General features: G+C 41.4%; 1 protein-coding gene across 4 annotated transcripts in view; it reads left to right on the top strand.

Annotated features, from left to right (window-relative positions):
* The window catches only part of Itgb6 (integrin subunit beta 6), a 78,410-nt gene that overhangs the window by 18,998 nt on the left and 45,185 nt on the right, over positions 1 to 14,227 (top strand). For all 4 annotated transcript variants that reach the window (XM_036185734.1, XM_036185735.1, XM_036185732.1 and 1 more), the window contains 3 exons: positions 758 to 923; positions 2,226 to 2,387; positions 5,360 to 5,455. In XM_036185734.1, coding sequence (XP_036041627.1) covers positions 758 to 923; positions 2,226 to 2,387; positions 5,360 to 5,455 — 424 coding nt within the window. The remainder of the gene's footprint in view (positions 1 to 757; positions 924 to 2,225; positions 2,388 to 5,359; positions 5,456 to 14,227) is intronic.

The raw sequence follows: 14,227 nt of genomic DNA, 5'->3' as shown, positions 1-14,227 counted from the left end.
CTGAGCAAATCATGACGATCAAGTTAGTAAGTGGCACTTCCCTACGGCCTCTGCATCAGTTCCTGCCTCAGGCTCCTGCCTTGAGTTCCTGCCTTGACTTCCTGGGTGATAGGTTATAAGCTGTAAGATGAAATAAACCCTTTCCTTCCCAGGTGGCTTGATCACTGTGCTTTCTCACAGCAATAGAAACCCCAAGACAAAAACCAATAGCTTTGCTGTGGACACTGGGCCCGTGGCAGACAGGGTTGAGAGTAGAGGAGACAGGAGACAGGTTCCTCTCTCCATTGCTAGGAGATGACTCATGCTTGATAACAAGTCAGGATATCTGATTACAAAGCAACACAAAGCAGTTATCATCAGGTAAACTTAACTTATTGGTAGATTTTGGTTTGTAGGCAATAGAAAGAAATGATTATGCACCCTGGAATGAAGGTCTGATGACAGGATTATCTGCAGTCCCTGTTGGAACCTGTGTATGATGCACACTAGGCTTCGAATACGTGTTAGCCAATAAAGTAACATGGGGAAGACGGCTAGCTTAACTTAAGATTTCCTGCCAAACCCCAGGCGGGGGGGCTTTAGAAAAGCAATCATCCTTTAAGGAAACGCTCCCAGGATAGCAGATCTACTAACTGCATGGGATCACATTTAGAGTATTTTTCATGTTCCCTTTGTAGTAGTATTCCCGATTTCTGTCTAGCAGATCTATTAACTGCATGGGATCACATTTACAATTTTTTTCCGTATTCTTTTGTAGTAGTATCCCCTATTTCTGTCTACCTACATTTGGATTCAAGCACATTTTGCCATTGACTGATGATGCTGAGAGATTCAATGAAATTGTGAGAAAACAGAAGATTTCTGCTAATATTGACACACCCGAAGGTGGATTTGATGCAATTATGCAGGCTGCTGTGTGTAAGGTATGCTGTGGGGGACTGGAGGCTGGGGTCGGTACTCCATCCTACTAACATAAATTTCATCTCTTATTAACAAACCTGCTTTGGGAAGCTTAGCTAATTCTCTTTCCTTTGATCACCATATTTCTACATTTGATCCTTTTCTTAAAATATAAAACTTCTGTTAAATATTTAATTTAGTCATGTTGAAGTGGGAGAATGTTTTATATGTCTGATATTTGAATAATCAAAGTATCCTAATATAAGGAAACTTTGGTTCAAAGATCAGATTAGTTGTTTTTTAATTAATTATAGTAGAAAAAATTAAAGGCAGAACATTAATAAACAAATTTAAAATGTTCAAATCAGTAAACATCACACATAATTACATAACTATTGTATTTAACCTTTTTTTAATGATGTGGGGCCTTGTTCATGCTAGGCAATCACTATACTAACTCTACTAATGAGCTACATCCCCAGCCCTTGGCTTTGAGAGGCAGAGTTTCATTACTAGCTCAAGATAAAATCTGTTGTTTTGAACTAATGAAGTCAGGATCAGAAGCCACATTGTCTGTGTGGCACTGTCAGGACCAGATCATCCTTGACTATTTGAGGAATATTGAGGAGGATGGTCACCCTATCTAAACATTAGTCCATCGTGGGCAATACTGGAGCTTCTAGAAGGCAGAAGGGTGAGGAGTTGCAGGAGGGACAGAAGGGAAGGATAAAGGAGGACAGCCAGGAGGAGCTTTGTCCAAAGGCTTCCTAGACTGATGTTAGTTCTGGGAGATCGCTGCCCAGACACAGACTGCAATCTCCACCAGCAGGACCCTGGGGCCATCTTCCATCAGCAGTTCTTGTACTTGTGTTAGGTGTATAATTCTTAGGTGACATGGTTAGAAATGCATGCCTAAATGTTGGGTGACAGTCTAATGAAACGGGCTTACTTGATAACCAATTTTCATTGCATTTAGCTTGAAATTATAATAACTGTGACCTTCCCTACTACCTCCTCTCATTCCCTGCCCTCCCACCCCCATGAATTGAAAATGGAACAATAAAAATCAATAACTAGAAGTCAAGATGAACCCAACACTACTTGTAGTGGAACTATTTTTTGTGATGCAAAAAAATTTGAAGGTTGTCCAGGAAAAGGCAAATGCTATGCATTTCATGTCTTCAATAAGCTATAAATTTACTACAGATAAAAAGACTAGAATGGACTAGCCATACATCGCTCAGAATCCGAATGTTAGAAGCTGCACAATCCTCAGTTTGGGCCTGCCCATCTCCATACAACCTATGGCTTCCTTCTCGCTCTAGGAAAAGATTGGCTGGCGCAATGACTCGCTCCACCTCCTGGTTTTTGTGAGTGATGCCGATTCTCATTTTGGAATGGACAGCAAGCTGGCAGGCATTGTCATTCCCAATGATGGGCTCTGTCACTTGGACAACAGGAATGAATACTCCATGTCAACTATCTTGGTATGTAACCTGCACGCTCTTCAGCTTCAGAGCCACAAATAGTAGGTAGACCTGAGTGATGACAACTGCTGTGAAACCCTGTGGAATGACTCACCCACTTGGTGAAAGCAGTGTACATTTTCTACTTTAGGAGCTAGAAATTGCTCTCTTCTGCCTCTCGTGCATTGCACGTTCCACAGAGTGCTCAGGTGACCTCCACTAGGTAGGCAGTGGGCATGTGTTGAGAATTTAAATCAGCTAGGTCACAGGTGAGCCAGAACCTCTCCAGCTTCAGAGAGATCATGAGGCCAACAAAGAACAACACAGATAGCTTTCTATTCTCAACCACAATGGCCCAGGTCACAACAGTACTACTGAGGGCTTTTTGAGCATCGTTATCCCACAACTACAGTGCTCCTCTGTTTGGAACAGCTAATAAGTACTGCTTGGTTGATACTTAGTAACACTTGGCTTATTTTCTGTGGTTGAAAAATGCCAGTAACATTTAAAATGTAAAGAAAACCATAATGGTTGTCAAATGAGGTAAAGATTTCAGAGGTCTTTGCCCTACATGGTCTCATCTGATCTTCCACAGGACTCTGTGTCTAACTGCTGTTTCCATGAACAGACCATGGGACTACCAGGCTTGTAAATGGGATGTCCTGTACTCAAGAAACTAAGTGGATGTTTAAGACCCAGAGAGCCCTCTTTGGCCTCCACTAGTCCCAAAGCAGTCTGCTCATCTTACCTTCATTCACGGATGTCTTCATGCACATCTCTATACGGCAATGTGTTTGCTTACTCTGTCCTTCTCATGGTGCTTTCCTCAGAGCTGGGCCGGTTTGTTACCGTTGTTTCCTAACAGCTCAGTGCCTACATCACAGTGTGTGCTGACAAATATGTGAGATGGGAGGAAGGAGCATCAAACTGGGAAAGTCCTGTTATGCATATTTAACACAGTGGAAGGAAGCATGGCTCAGAAAAGTTAAGGCCCCTTCAGCTGATGAGGAGGAGGAGGAGAGGGGGAAATCCTGGAATTCCAAGGTCAATTGAAAAAAGGGGGGATCTATTAAAAGCTATTTTATGCAAACTCTACTAGTTCACAAATTTAGGCCATTCTTTGACCTGATTCTAGACTTCAACCTAGATGTCTTTGAACAGTATTATTCTCCACACATACATGGTCTCTAATCTCAATCTTTTCATGTGAGAATCAAAGTGATTATTGACAAAGTTTGTCTTTTAGGCAATGAGGTTCCAGGAAATGGGTCATTTTGTCATTAACTTATCAAATACCCCATAATAGAATTATTGAAAACAAAAATATCATAGACTCAACAACATCCATTACCTAATACGATTCTCATTTAATAAATGTTCAGCTCATTATTCTGAGTAAATTTCTGCATAAGCATGGAAAGCCACAGGCCATTTCAATCCCCCTGAGTCCTTTTGGTTATTTTTAGTTTTGAAAGCAAAGCTAGATTCCAGGGACCACCAAATAGGACCTGTTTCTGGCCTTGAGTTTTCTATAGAATTATGAGCACTGAAATAACAGATCTCATTAAAACATAAAACAGCATCCTCTGTGGGCCGTATGGTATGATATTGGTCCATGTGAAGCAAAAGACAGATGTGCACCCTGGAGGCAAGGAGGATCCCGTGTGAAGGGCCTTAGGCTTCAGAGTAAAGGATGCTTAAAGTTTGGGTAAATGAAAAGCAAAAGGACACTAAATGTGTCAGACCAAGGAAAAATTTTATTATCTAATATCTCTACTAATAAACAACCAAATGTGGGGCTGGAGAGATGGCTCAGCAGTGAAGAGCACTGGCTGCTCTTCCAGAGGACCTGGCTTCCATTCCCAGTACCCATATGGCAGCTCATAACTGTCTGTAACTCTAAGGGATCTTGCACCTTCATACAGATATAAATAAATATAAATAAATAAATAAATAAATAAATAAAATGAAAAATATATATTAAAAAATCCAAACATGACAAAAAAAAAAAAAAAAGCATTCACAGCCTGAGTCATAGCTGGGAAGTTCCTCTGAGTAATTTAGAAAAAGAAACACCTTTTGCTCAACTTGAACCTTGTTCCTAATGATAGCCTCAGACAGAAATGCTCTGGGAGTCCTGAGAATATAACAAGGCACCACTCAGTGAACAGAAGGCTTCATCATGAACTGCAGTCGTACCATATTCCTAGTTTAATCTGCCACAGATTACTCCTCTCTCTACACGTCCTCTGTGTGCATTATCTACTTTTGGAATCACAGGGGAAGCAAATGTGTTTCATGTTTTCTAGACTTGGAAAGTAAATTTATCTGTAAATTTGCTAATGAATAACCTCTTTTGTTTTTAAAATTATTCACATCACTTGAGAATAAATGTTTCCACACCAGCAGTACAAATTGTTTTCATTTGTGCTGTAAAAAAGAGTGTAGGATCCCATACCACCAATTTATGACATTGCAAAGGCAATAAAACCAACCTCAAGAACTGGTGTGGGCCTGTCTCAAATCAGACAGAGGAATATAGTGTGTTATTCATTAGCATTCCATCCCCTCCTCAACCTTCATGTCGCCTCATCCAATTCCAGTAAGAGTTACAGGAGCCACCTCACAGTCTACATCATACATCACAGTCTACCCACCCCCACCCCCTAGTCTAACAATCCTGCCTGCTACTGAGTGCCACTTGGGGGAGATAATATGACACATGAGAAATCTTGAAATAAATTCCAAGGGGTCTGCTTAGGAGAGAGAGGGCGTGGTGTAGCACACTGCCAGTCTCCATTCTTAGGACTTACCTGAACTTATAAGACTTGGAATAATTCCCGAGCTAAGTAAATAACATTGATAATGAGTGTTTCCTTAGAATGACAGATAACATGCCTGTGAATATTGACTTTCTTAACTGTGAAATTAATGTTTTTAAATTTTACTTTTTGTGGTAAGGATTGTAATTTAAATCTATGTATCAATTTTAGGAATATCCAACAATTGGTCAACTCATTGATAAACTGGTACAAAACAACGTGCTACTGATCTTTGCTGTAACCCAAGAACAAGTTCACTTATATGAGGTAAGCAAACAGGATTGGAGAAATCCCTTCAAGGAGATTTATGCATCATGAGACTCTAAGGTTACTCTGTGACTCACACTTGGAAGGACTGGTGGATAATCATTAACACATACCACATAAACTGAGTGCTTGGCAAAGCTCATTCATTTGCTGCTTAAATTTTAGATAACAAGCATGGAGGGCCAGCAGAAAGTGGGGGACACACATGGTAGAACAATAAAAAAAGAGTTGGGAGTGAAAGAGGTAGGCGAGAAGAGAGTACTACTGAATGTAGGTGGGGTCCCCTTACTGGCATTAAATCAGCATTTCCTCTGACAAGGGATTAAGAGAGAACAGGGACATCATTAAGAGTGTGAGGACACCGACTAAATATTCGCAAACATAGACTGAAGCAGAGATGGAACTCAACCTTTTGAGAAGTCCAAAGTTAAAAGAAAGACAGTTAGTAATCTGAGCCATAAAACAATCCCCCATCCCAGAATGGAGTTGTATTTACAGTTCAGATGTTTCGAAGGAGGCACCAGTGTGGAAAGGGGAGTTTTTCATTGGATTTTCACGAAACTGTAACGTGCCTGTGCAAATTTAAGATTGCTGTGGTCTCTTTACAACCTCAGGAAAGCAAGATGTCAAAATGCTGTGAACACAGATAACAGCAAGTGGCCTCTTGAAAACTGGCAGTTTCACAGAAAAGCCCGGACTGCAGAAAAATGCAGACATTAGATCATGCTCTCTATGCAAAAGTGTCAAATACTCCTAAATTCAGACTGATTTTCCCATTCCTTTTGAAAGGGCCTCTTAACATGCTTGGTGACTTTGGAGGGCATACTCTAATTTTTTCCCAGAAGGTTTTGATTAAATGTACTCACTACTCAGAATGGTGTAGCCCACGAACTTGCATCAGATTCTATGGAAAGGATCCAGGAGGAGATGTTATCTTGCATTTTTAATGAGAAGGGGATATTGTACTCCAGGTGAGAGAGCCTTCTGCTGCAGACTAAGGAAGTCCCTTGCAATCAAGCTCCGCCCTCAAGGCTTCTGTTTCTCAGTCCACCTGATCTGGACATTTTCTTAAGGCTGCTTAGTTTGGGATCCTGGTTTCCACCGGTTTTTAAGTAGCAGAGTGGTGGTAAAGATATATTTTAAATGCCCTCAGCACAATAGTGAATCTACCCTGCCTTTGATCCCGAAGGCTAAAGTGAGAGGACCCCAGGGGTCACAGCACCTCCTCCCCAGCCGGGCTGTAGTTTAGAAGCTGGAGGGGGAGCCGCACAGAACTTGCCTGCAGAAGGGAGTCTGGGGAACACGATTGATGATCATGAACATCTACTCCCATAATTCATGTTGGTAATAGTCTTTAAGACCCACCGCTCATTTGGACGCCTCCCCCAAACCACCATTAAGAAGACAGAGGAGGATGAAAAATAACTCTGTGGCGAAACAGAATCTGTTGCATTCAAGTTAGTTGCACATGGTTCCCCTGTTGCAAAAGAAATGATCATTTCCAAGGAAAACACCAGTTATAGCCTGCCTCTAATGTAACAGCAGGACATTTATTTTGTCTGCCTACTAATCTCATTATGAGGAGAATTTATGTTCTGTCATGATCTGTGGTCTCTGCCATCCGGGTGCCACTAAATTCAAAGGGACATTTTCAGGGAGCTGCAACCCAGCAGTCAGGTCAGCAGCCTACTCTGACTGGTGTCTCATTGCTGTTTTCCTTCTGATGACCCATCATGCCATCTGCATTAGGGAGCCAGGAGGCAGCTTGGTCTAAAGATAATGACAGCCACACGTGATTCCCTGAAGACTTCACACAGCATGGAAATGCTGATCTCTTGTTTTATAGACAATAAAAACAGAAAACAGACCAATAATGGCCTGTGTTGCTTTTCCATTATTTAAAACTCTTAGAACATGCCCTTTGTGTGCTGGAGGCCCGAGCAACACCCTGTGTGGGGTAGCTGTGAAATAAAGAACAAAAATACCCAAGAATCATTGAAAAATCAGCCAGCAGTGGGATAAACTGAGTAGCCAATGGGGAGATATAATGGAAATTCCAGAAGGTAAATTATTTGCCTGAGTTATATAATAAGGATAGTTCCCTGCCTGTGCAGCCTGCAGGGAATGGACGAGGTTCAATGGCGGCTCTGTCTGGTGGCAAGTAAGATTTATGTTGCCCACTCATGGAATTCAGGAAAAATGACTGTTGTTTCAGCCAGCTGGGCAGGATGCTCTGGATGGCCCAGGTGTGGGGGGCTGCTGTGCACTGTTGTAAGGCTCTGAACGAACAATGGAAGGGATTCAGTAAGCAGTTTCCTTTCAGTTCAGTATGACTGCGGTGTGCACCCCAGACTCCAGCAAACAGACAATTAGGAACAAACTTATTATTATGAATAGTTTCTTGTTCGTCCAATTACAGGGTCCAAAAGATAATGACAGATAATGGGCTGAGCGCTACGTAGTATATTACATCCCAGTCCTAAACACCATTTAAAATCAAGATTTGATTACCCAAGCTAAAAAGAAAAAAAAAAAAATTTACACTTTTTTAAATGCTCACTCTTAATTTACGTTATGATACTATCAGACTCTTAAAGTCCAACTGGCTAATTTGAGGTGTCCTTCCTTCCTAGTGAGATACTGAGATAAAAGCAATTAAATCAGTATTTTTATTATACTATCTAGTCAGGTTATTAGTCACCTCATGTTGTTTGCAAGGCTTTACACTATCTATATGTTTCCAAAATGTCGACACCTGGCTAGAAGGACGCGAGTGGAAATCTCGTGACGGGATTGCAGGAGCTGAGGCTGACGGTGCTGTGCTAAGGTGATGAGTGCATCTGCAGCAGACGTCTCCAGGTCAATCACTGTCTACGGCCACCCTAACTGGCATCCTGTGGTTACTAGGACAGAGTAGCGTGTCTAAAGCATGAGCACACAGGCAGATTAGGCTCTTATGCATTCAGAGGACTCTTTCCCTTATAGACAAGAAGCCCTCAGCTACTAGATCTTTGAAGAGAATGTGCCTTACACATCTTCCTGTTTAGGCGAAGTCTCAGTGAAGTTGTTAAATGAATATAAAAATACAATAAAAGCACCTCTCTCTCTCTCTCTCTCTCTCTCTCTCTCTCTCTCTCTCTCTCTCTCTCTCTCTTAATAATTGGGCCAAATGTTCTAAGTAGGGACTTGGAGCTTGATGTGACAAATACATGTGAAGGTTGAGGATGTCTGAGCAGAGCACCTGGCTGTTGATAGGATGCTCTGCCACCTAAGCTATCCCCTTCCATCCTGGACCCAGATGGCACCAGAGAGGAAAGCAGAGCATGCCATCTGTCTTGGGACAGACCTGCTGGAGAAGTCCCACAGCCTCCCTTCCCACTGGTCCGAGGCAGGGAAACCCCTGAATGATTGTCCACGGGCACACATTAGATCAAACAGCAAGTCTGAAGAGCAGTAGTAACACGCCACAAACCTCGTGTCTTGCTCGGCTCATGGAAATCACATCCTGTCCTTAAGTTTCCATTTGTCAGGAATCAGTCACCCCCCCGTTTCCTTTCTCCTCTTCTGCCTCTGACTATTCACTGTAGCAGAGAGGACAAGGTAAGGCAAACTAGGGAGAGAAAAATAAAGATTGAACCTCCTTGTTACTCATTAGTGTTCAATCATTGTTTTGTTTTCTAATGTTCTTGGTGGAAAAGACCAAAACAGTTTCAGTTCAGTGGAAATCTCTTGATCTCTCTGGCCTCAGCATTTATAAAATAAAAAGACTAGGCCTAATGACCTTCATTTTTAACAGTTAGTGACAGTGCTGGAACTGGCCACGAATTCTGATGATCCCCACACAGACAGGAAGGTTCACTAGCTGCACTGCAGCTGATTTTAGGACCTAATCTAAGAAGTTATTCCCTGTCCTCCCAATCTCATGCTATAATTGGATATTCCAAACTTGGGATTTTAGTGCAAATAAAATCATCTGGGATAAAAGGCAATTTCACAATTATGTGACATCGCCATGGAGTTAATAAATTGCTCTCGATTCAAGTGTAATGGGGAAGATTTTTTATTTCTCCCTAATTGACGGTATCTGGGAACAACGTCTGAGGAGAGCCAGCTGCCTACACTTTCCTCGTTAACTGAAACATCCCTTAGAGAGGGAGGATTTGGAAATAAAACTCAAGTCCTCAGATTACTGAGTATCTACTGAATAATGCTAACTAGTAAATCTCAACTATGCCCAACCATCAGTAGACACTGTTAGCTAACACATAGGACTTTTCTCTTAAAGAATCCAAAGTCTTCTACTTCAGGACATTAACATTAGAGAAAAGAAAGACAAGGTCTTAACTAGAGCCCTCGTGAGACCCTCTGCTAGATCTTCTCAGATAGGAGATCATGTCACTACACAGTCTAAATGTTTGAACATTAGCATAACACCTAGAGTGTCTAGTGTATCAGTGGGTAATGATGCCACTGACTACATAGTCACACATTCGTTCATTCATCGAATATCTCTGGAGCATCTCCTAGGAACCAGGCCAGAGTTCATGACCATAAGAATGAGGTACCAGTGTCCACCTCAAGAAGTCTCACACATCACTAACAAATTTGTAGATCAATTATTAACCTTAAAAAGTAAGATGAAAGCATTATAGAGACTTAGAGGAGAGAACAGAGGAGGGAAGTAGGTAGGTAGGTAGGGAGAGAGGGAAGGAGGGAGGGAGGGAGGGAGGGAGAAAGAGAGAGAAAGGCAGAATTTTGCTAATGAGTTTAGATTTTTTTCTGTCAGTCAGTGGTTTTTATCTATTCATCACTTTTGTTAGAAGAGGTAGTAGATTAGTTGACAATCATAAAACTGGTTTCGAAACCAACAATTGCACAGTGCAATTGCAAAGCCTTTTCCCTTGTGAGGGTAAAAATGGAGGCCAGGAGATGGCATGCCACAATAACCATGATAATGTAGAAAACAATACATGGCCACCTAGAGACTAAGAGTTTTACACTTACTTTATCATTTAATCTCCATGTGTCACTACAGATCCCAAATTAGCAAAGCAAGTTGTATGTGACAGAACTTAGACCCAGATAACTAGAGCCTAGAGCCTCAACCACCGGGAAAAGTCACAGTTGAGCCCTGACCCCAGGCTGTGGTAGTGGCAGAGTACAGCAACTCCTCACCACTAGACCACCAAAGGGCCCTTCAGCGTCAGCTTTAAACACCCCTGTAAAGGGACGGAGCCTGAGGGTGGGGCAGAGTCCAACAGAGGAGCCAGCAGAGGAACTCTAGAAAAGACAGTCCCTCAAGGCCAGGCAATGTTTGACCCACCGCTGTTGCGTTAATATAGGTGAATGAAGTATGTTTAAGGTTGAAAGGAGCTCTCTGATTCTTCCTTGTGGTGGACAGAGGCTACATAACCAGCATGATGTCATTGGGCTGCCATCTAAACCTCATCTAACACACTCATTACCTCTGGTTCCAATAAAGAAACAAAATGGGCATGGGGGTCTACAAAGGCTATAGCTTTATTAAGTTGACACATTTAAGCATACAGGGTATCCATTGGACAGTGCATATCCACTGAGAAGTTTCCCCCAATATAATAATGCCACCATATTGGCTCATTTTACAGCAGAAAGCATCTTGTGTGCAATTGAACACTGACTGACCCCCCATCTCTGTCTTCCCTCTTCCTTTCTGTGAGGATCTTGAACTCACTGTTCATCATTCTTACACTTGTTTTCATACTACTAATATATAGGCACACCCATTACTGATTCTGTATTAATGACATGCCAGCATGTTTCATAGTATACATTTAATTTCTACCATTTTCTCTTTACTTGATTGAAGAATTGAACTCGGTAACCTACACGATTTAACAGCCAATGATGGATCTTGGGAGAAGAGGAATTCTAATGGCCTGGGGTGAGGGGTCGTATTTTTGCTATATTTTCATGTTGTGGTAAAATACACGTATGGTACAAACTTTAGTTTTTAATTCATTTTTCAGTGCATAGTTGTGTGGCGTTAAGCACATTGACCTTGATGTGCTCAGTGGTCTGTGTCTGAGGCTGATCCAGGGAGATGCCTTTAGTGTCAGTTGACTCCATCCACATTTTTTTCTGTAATTGAGAGCAATGAGTCACATGCAAGTGAGCAGGACTGTAGATGTTGTCACTGTGCCCATCCCTATACTTATATTCTCCCTTCGCATCTCTAAGTGAGGCCTCTGGGTCACAAGGAAATGGCTTCTTCAAAGTTACCTAGTGTGTCGAGTTACTATCATGTTAGATACTCTGTTGCCAGCAATGCGGCTACTACTGTATTAGATACTCTGTTGCCGGCAATGCGGTTACTACTGTATTAGATACTCTGTTGCCGGCAATGCGGTTACTACTGTATTAGATACGCTGTTGCCGACAATGCGGTTACTACTGTATTAGATACTCTGTTGCCAGCAATGCGGTTACTACTGTATTAGATACTCTGTTGCCGGCAATGCGGTTACTACTGTATTAGATACTCTGTTGCCGGCAATGCGGTTACTACTGTATTAGATACTCTGTTGCCGGCAATGCGGTTACTACTGTATTAGATACTCTGTTGCCAGCAATGCGGTTACTACTGTATTAGATACGCTGTTGCCGGCAACGCCGTTACTATTGTATTAGATACTCTGTTGCCCACAACGCAGTACTGAAGTGTGAAAACCAAAACAAAACAAAGCTACTCTTTGTCTAGCTACAAAATTAATGAAACATTCGTATAAAAGGTAGGGAGGCAGTGAACTGAGGAAAAGCAGGAAGAAAAAATAAGGATCCCACATACACCAACCCCTCAGACGGAGCTGACCGCCGCTGACACTTTAGAATACATCTTCCTTCCTCTTTCTTTGCATGTATTTGCATATTTTAACATAATTGCTATCATGCTGTACATATTAAGTATGTTCACATTTTTAAATGAGTTTATATGTTTATAGTCTTAGGAAGGCATAAGAATTAAACTGTATATAGTTGTACATTAATCACTTTTATTAACAAGAATAACATTAAATGGAAATCAAGGTTATCCTATAATATTCTGAGCCTATGGGTTTTCATATGTATAGGATTTCTGTTGTAAAATAAAAACAAACTGAACCACACCTGGTGGCAATGGTCTGTAATCCTAGTTCAGTTAGAGGCGGTGGCAGGAGGGTCACAAATTCAAGGCCAGTCTCAGCAACTTTTAAGTGCATCTCTCAAAATAAAAAATAAAATGAAGGCTTCTACCCAGTGGTAGAACACTTGCTAGTGTCAATACAGCCCCTGAGTTCAGTGCTCAGTATTATCAAAAATAAAATAAAATAAAATAATATTTGTTCCCTCTCACCTTTGGCCCCAAAACTGTCCGGGTAAATAATTTCCCTTCCAGACTTTACTTATTCACATATACACATCGTATGTGTTTTGGCTTTGTTTTTGCATGGCTGTATTTTAGCTTGTAAATCCAACTCATTATTTTGGGTATCTATTTTCACTATCAGGGTTCCTTTAATGAGAATTCCACTATCTGTAGACATAAGTAACAATGTGGAACTACCTGCACTACGCTTTCTCTGGGTTTTCCCATGATTATAATGATTACTGTGTGTGTGTGTCACTGTCAGGATGGGTAAGTCCCACCAGTGTGTACAGGGAGCTTGCCTGCCTTGGTGATGGTATGGAGTGATCTAACTGGTCTAACTGTAACTAAGTATTTTCCATTTGGAACTGGCTTTTAATACTCACTAGAGCATCAGCCCAAGATGGCAATTCAAACTGATGGCCCACTGGACATAAAGCTTGGGAGGATTACATATTTTAATTTCAAAAATCTACTAGAAAGAGCCTAATATTTGCTGCCTCTGCAATATTGAATCTTCAGAAAGTAACCAGAAAAAAATTTTAAAATCTGCTAAATTTGAATAGTGTGGGCATACTTTAGTCATTATTTCAGGGGCTGGAACACTTATTTCATAGGATTAACAGATGTTTACCCATAAAATATAGAATATCTAGTTAAAATTGAATTTCAAATAAACAAATTTTTTTAGTAACAAATATGTCCCATGCAATTCTGATGATACTCTTCTGTTAGACAAATGTTCAGTGTTTTAATGAAACTCAAGTGTAAATTGTGTACTGTTGTTTTTGTATCACTATGATGACAATTCCTGGGAAATCAGATTACAGAAAGACAGAGCTATTCTGGCTGCCAGTATCAAAGGTTTCAGCCCATCATGGTGGGGAAACCATGGAAGAGTCTCTCTCATGTGGTGGGAGCATGTGGAAAGAATATTCACATCACGGAAGACCAGGAATCAAGATGAGGCAGAAACCGGAAGCTGGTTACAACCTTCAGAGGCCCCTTCCTAGTGCCTTATTTCAGGCAGCCAGTCCCTCCACCCACCTTGACCCCATCCTACCCCCTCACATCTCCTAAAGGTTCTACATCCCTCGACAAATAGCACCAACAACTCTGAAACAAGAGTTCAAAGCATGAGCCTGTAGGAGATATCTAAGATTCAACTGTAAGAACTCAGCATGCTCTTTTTTCTCTGGAAGCTATTAGTAAGGGTCAGATGGTCATCTAACCCTTATGAGTCATGAGCATACAACTCTACCATACTATGTGAAGATGCATGGCTTCTGTTATGATAAAAATGATGACAGGTTTGGTGCTTTGAATAGGGATGGTCCCCATAGACTCTCATGTGTTTGACTTCTTTGCCCATAGGGAGTGGCACTATT

This window comes from Onychomys torridus, chromosome 4 (assembly GCF_903995425.1).
Source record: "Onychomys torridus chromosome 4, mOncTor1.1, whole genome shotgun sequence".
Classification (NCBI taxonomy): domain Eukaryota; kingdom Metazoa; phylum Chordata; class Mammalia; order Rodentia; family Cricetidae; genus Onychomys; species Onychomys torridus.
Note: the sequence above shows the minus strand (reverse complement) of the source record. Positions and strands in the feature narration are given on the sequence as shown.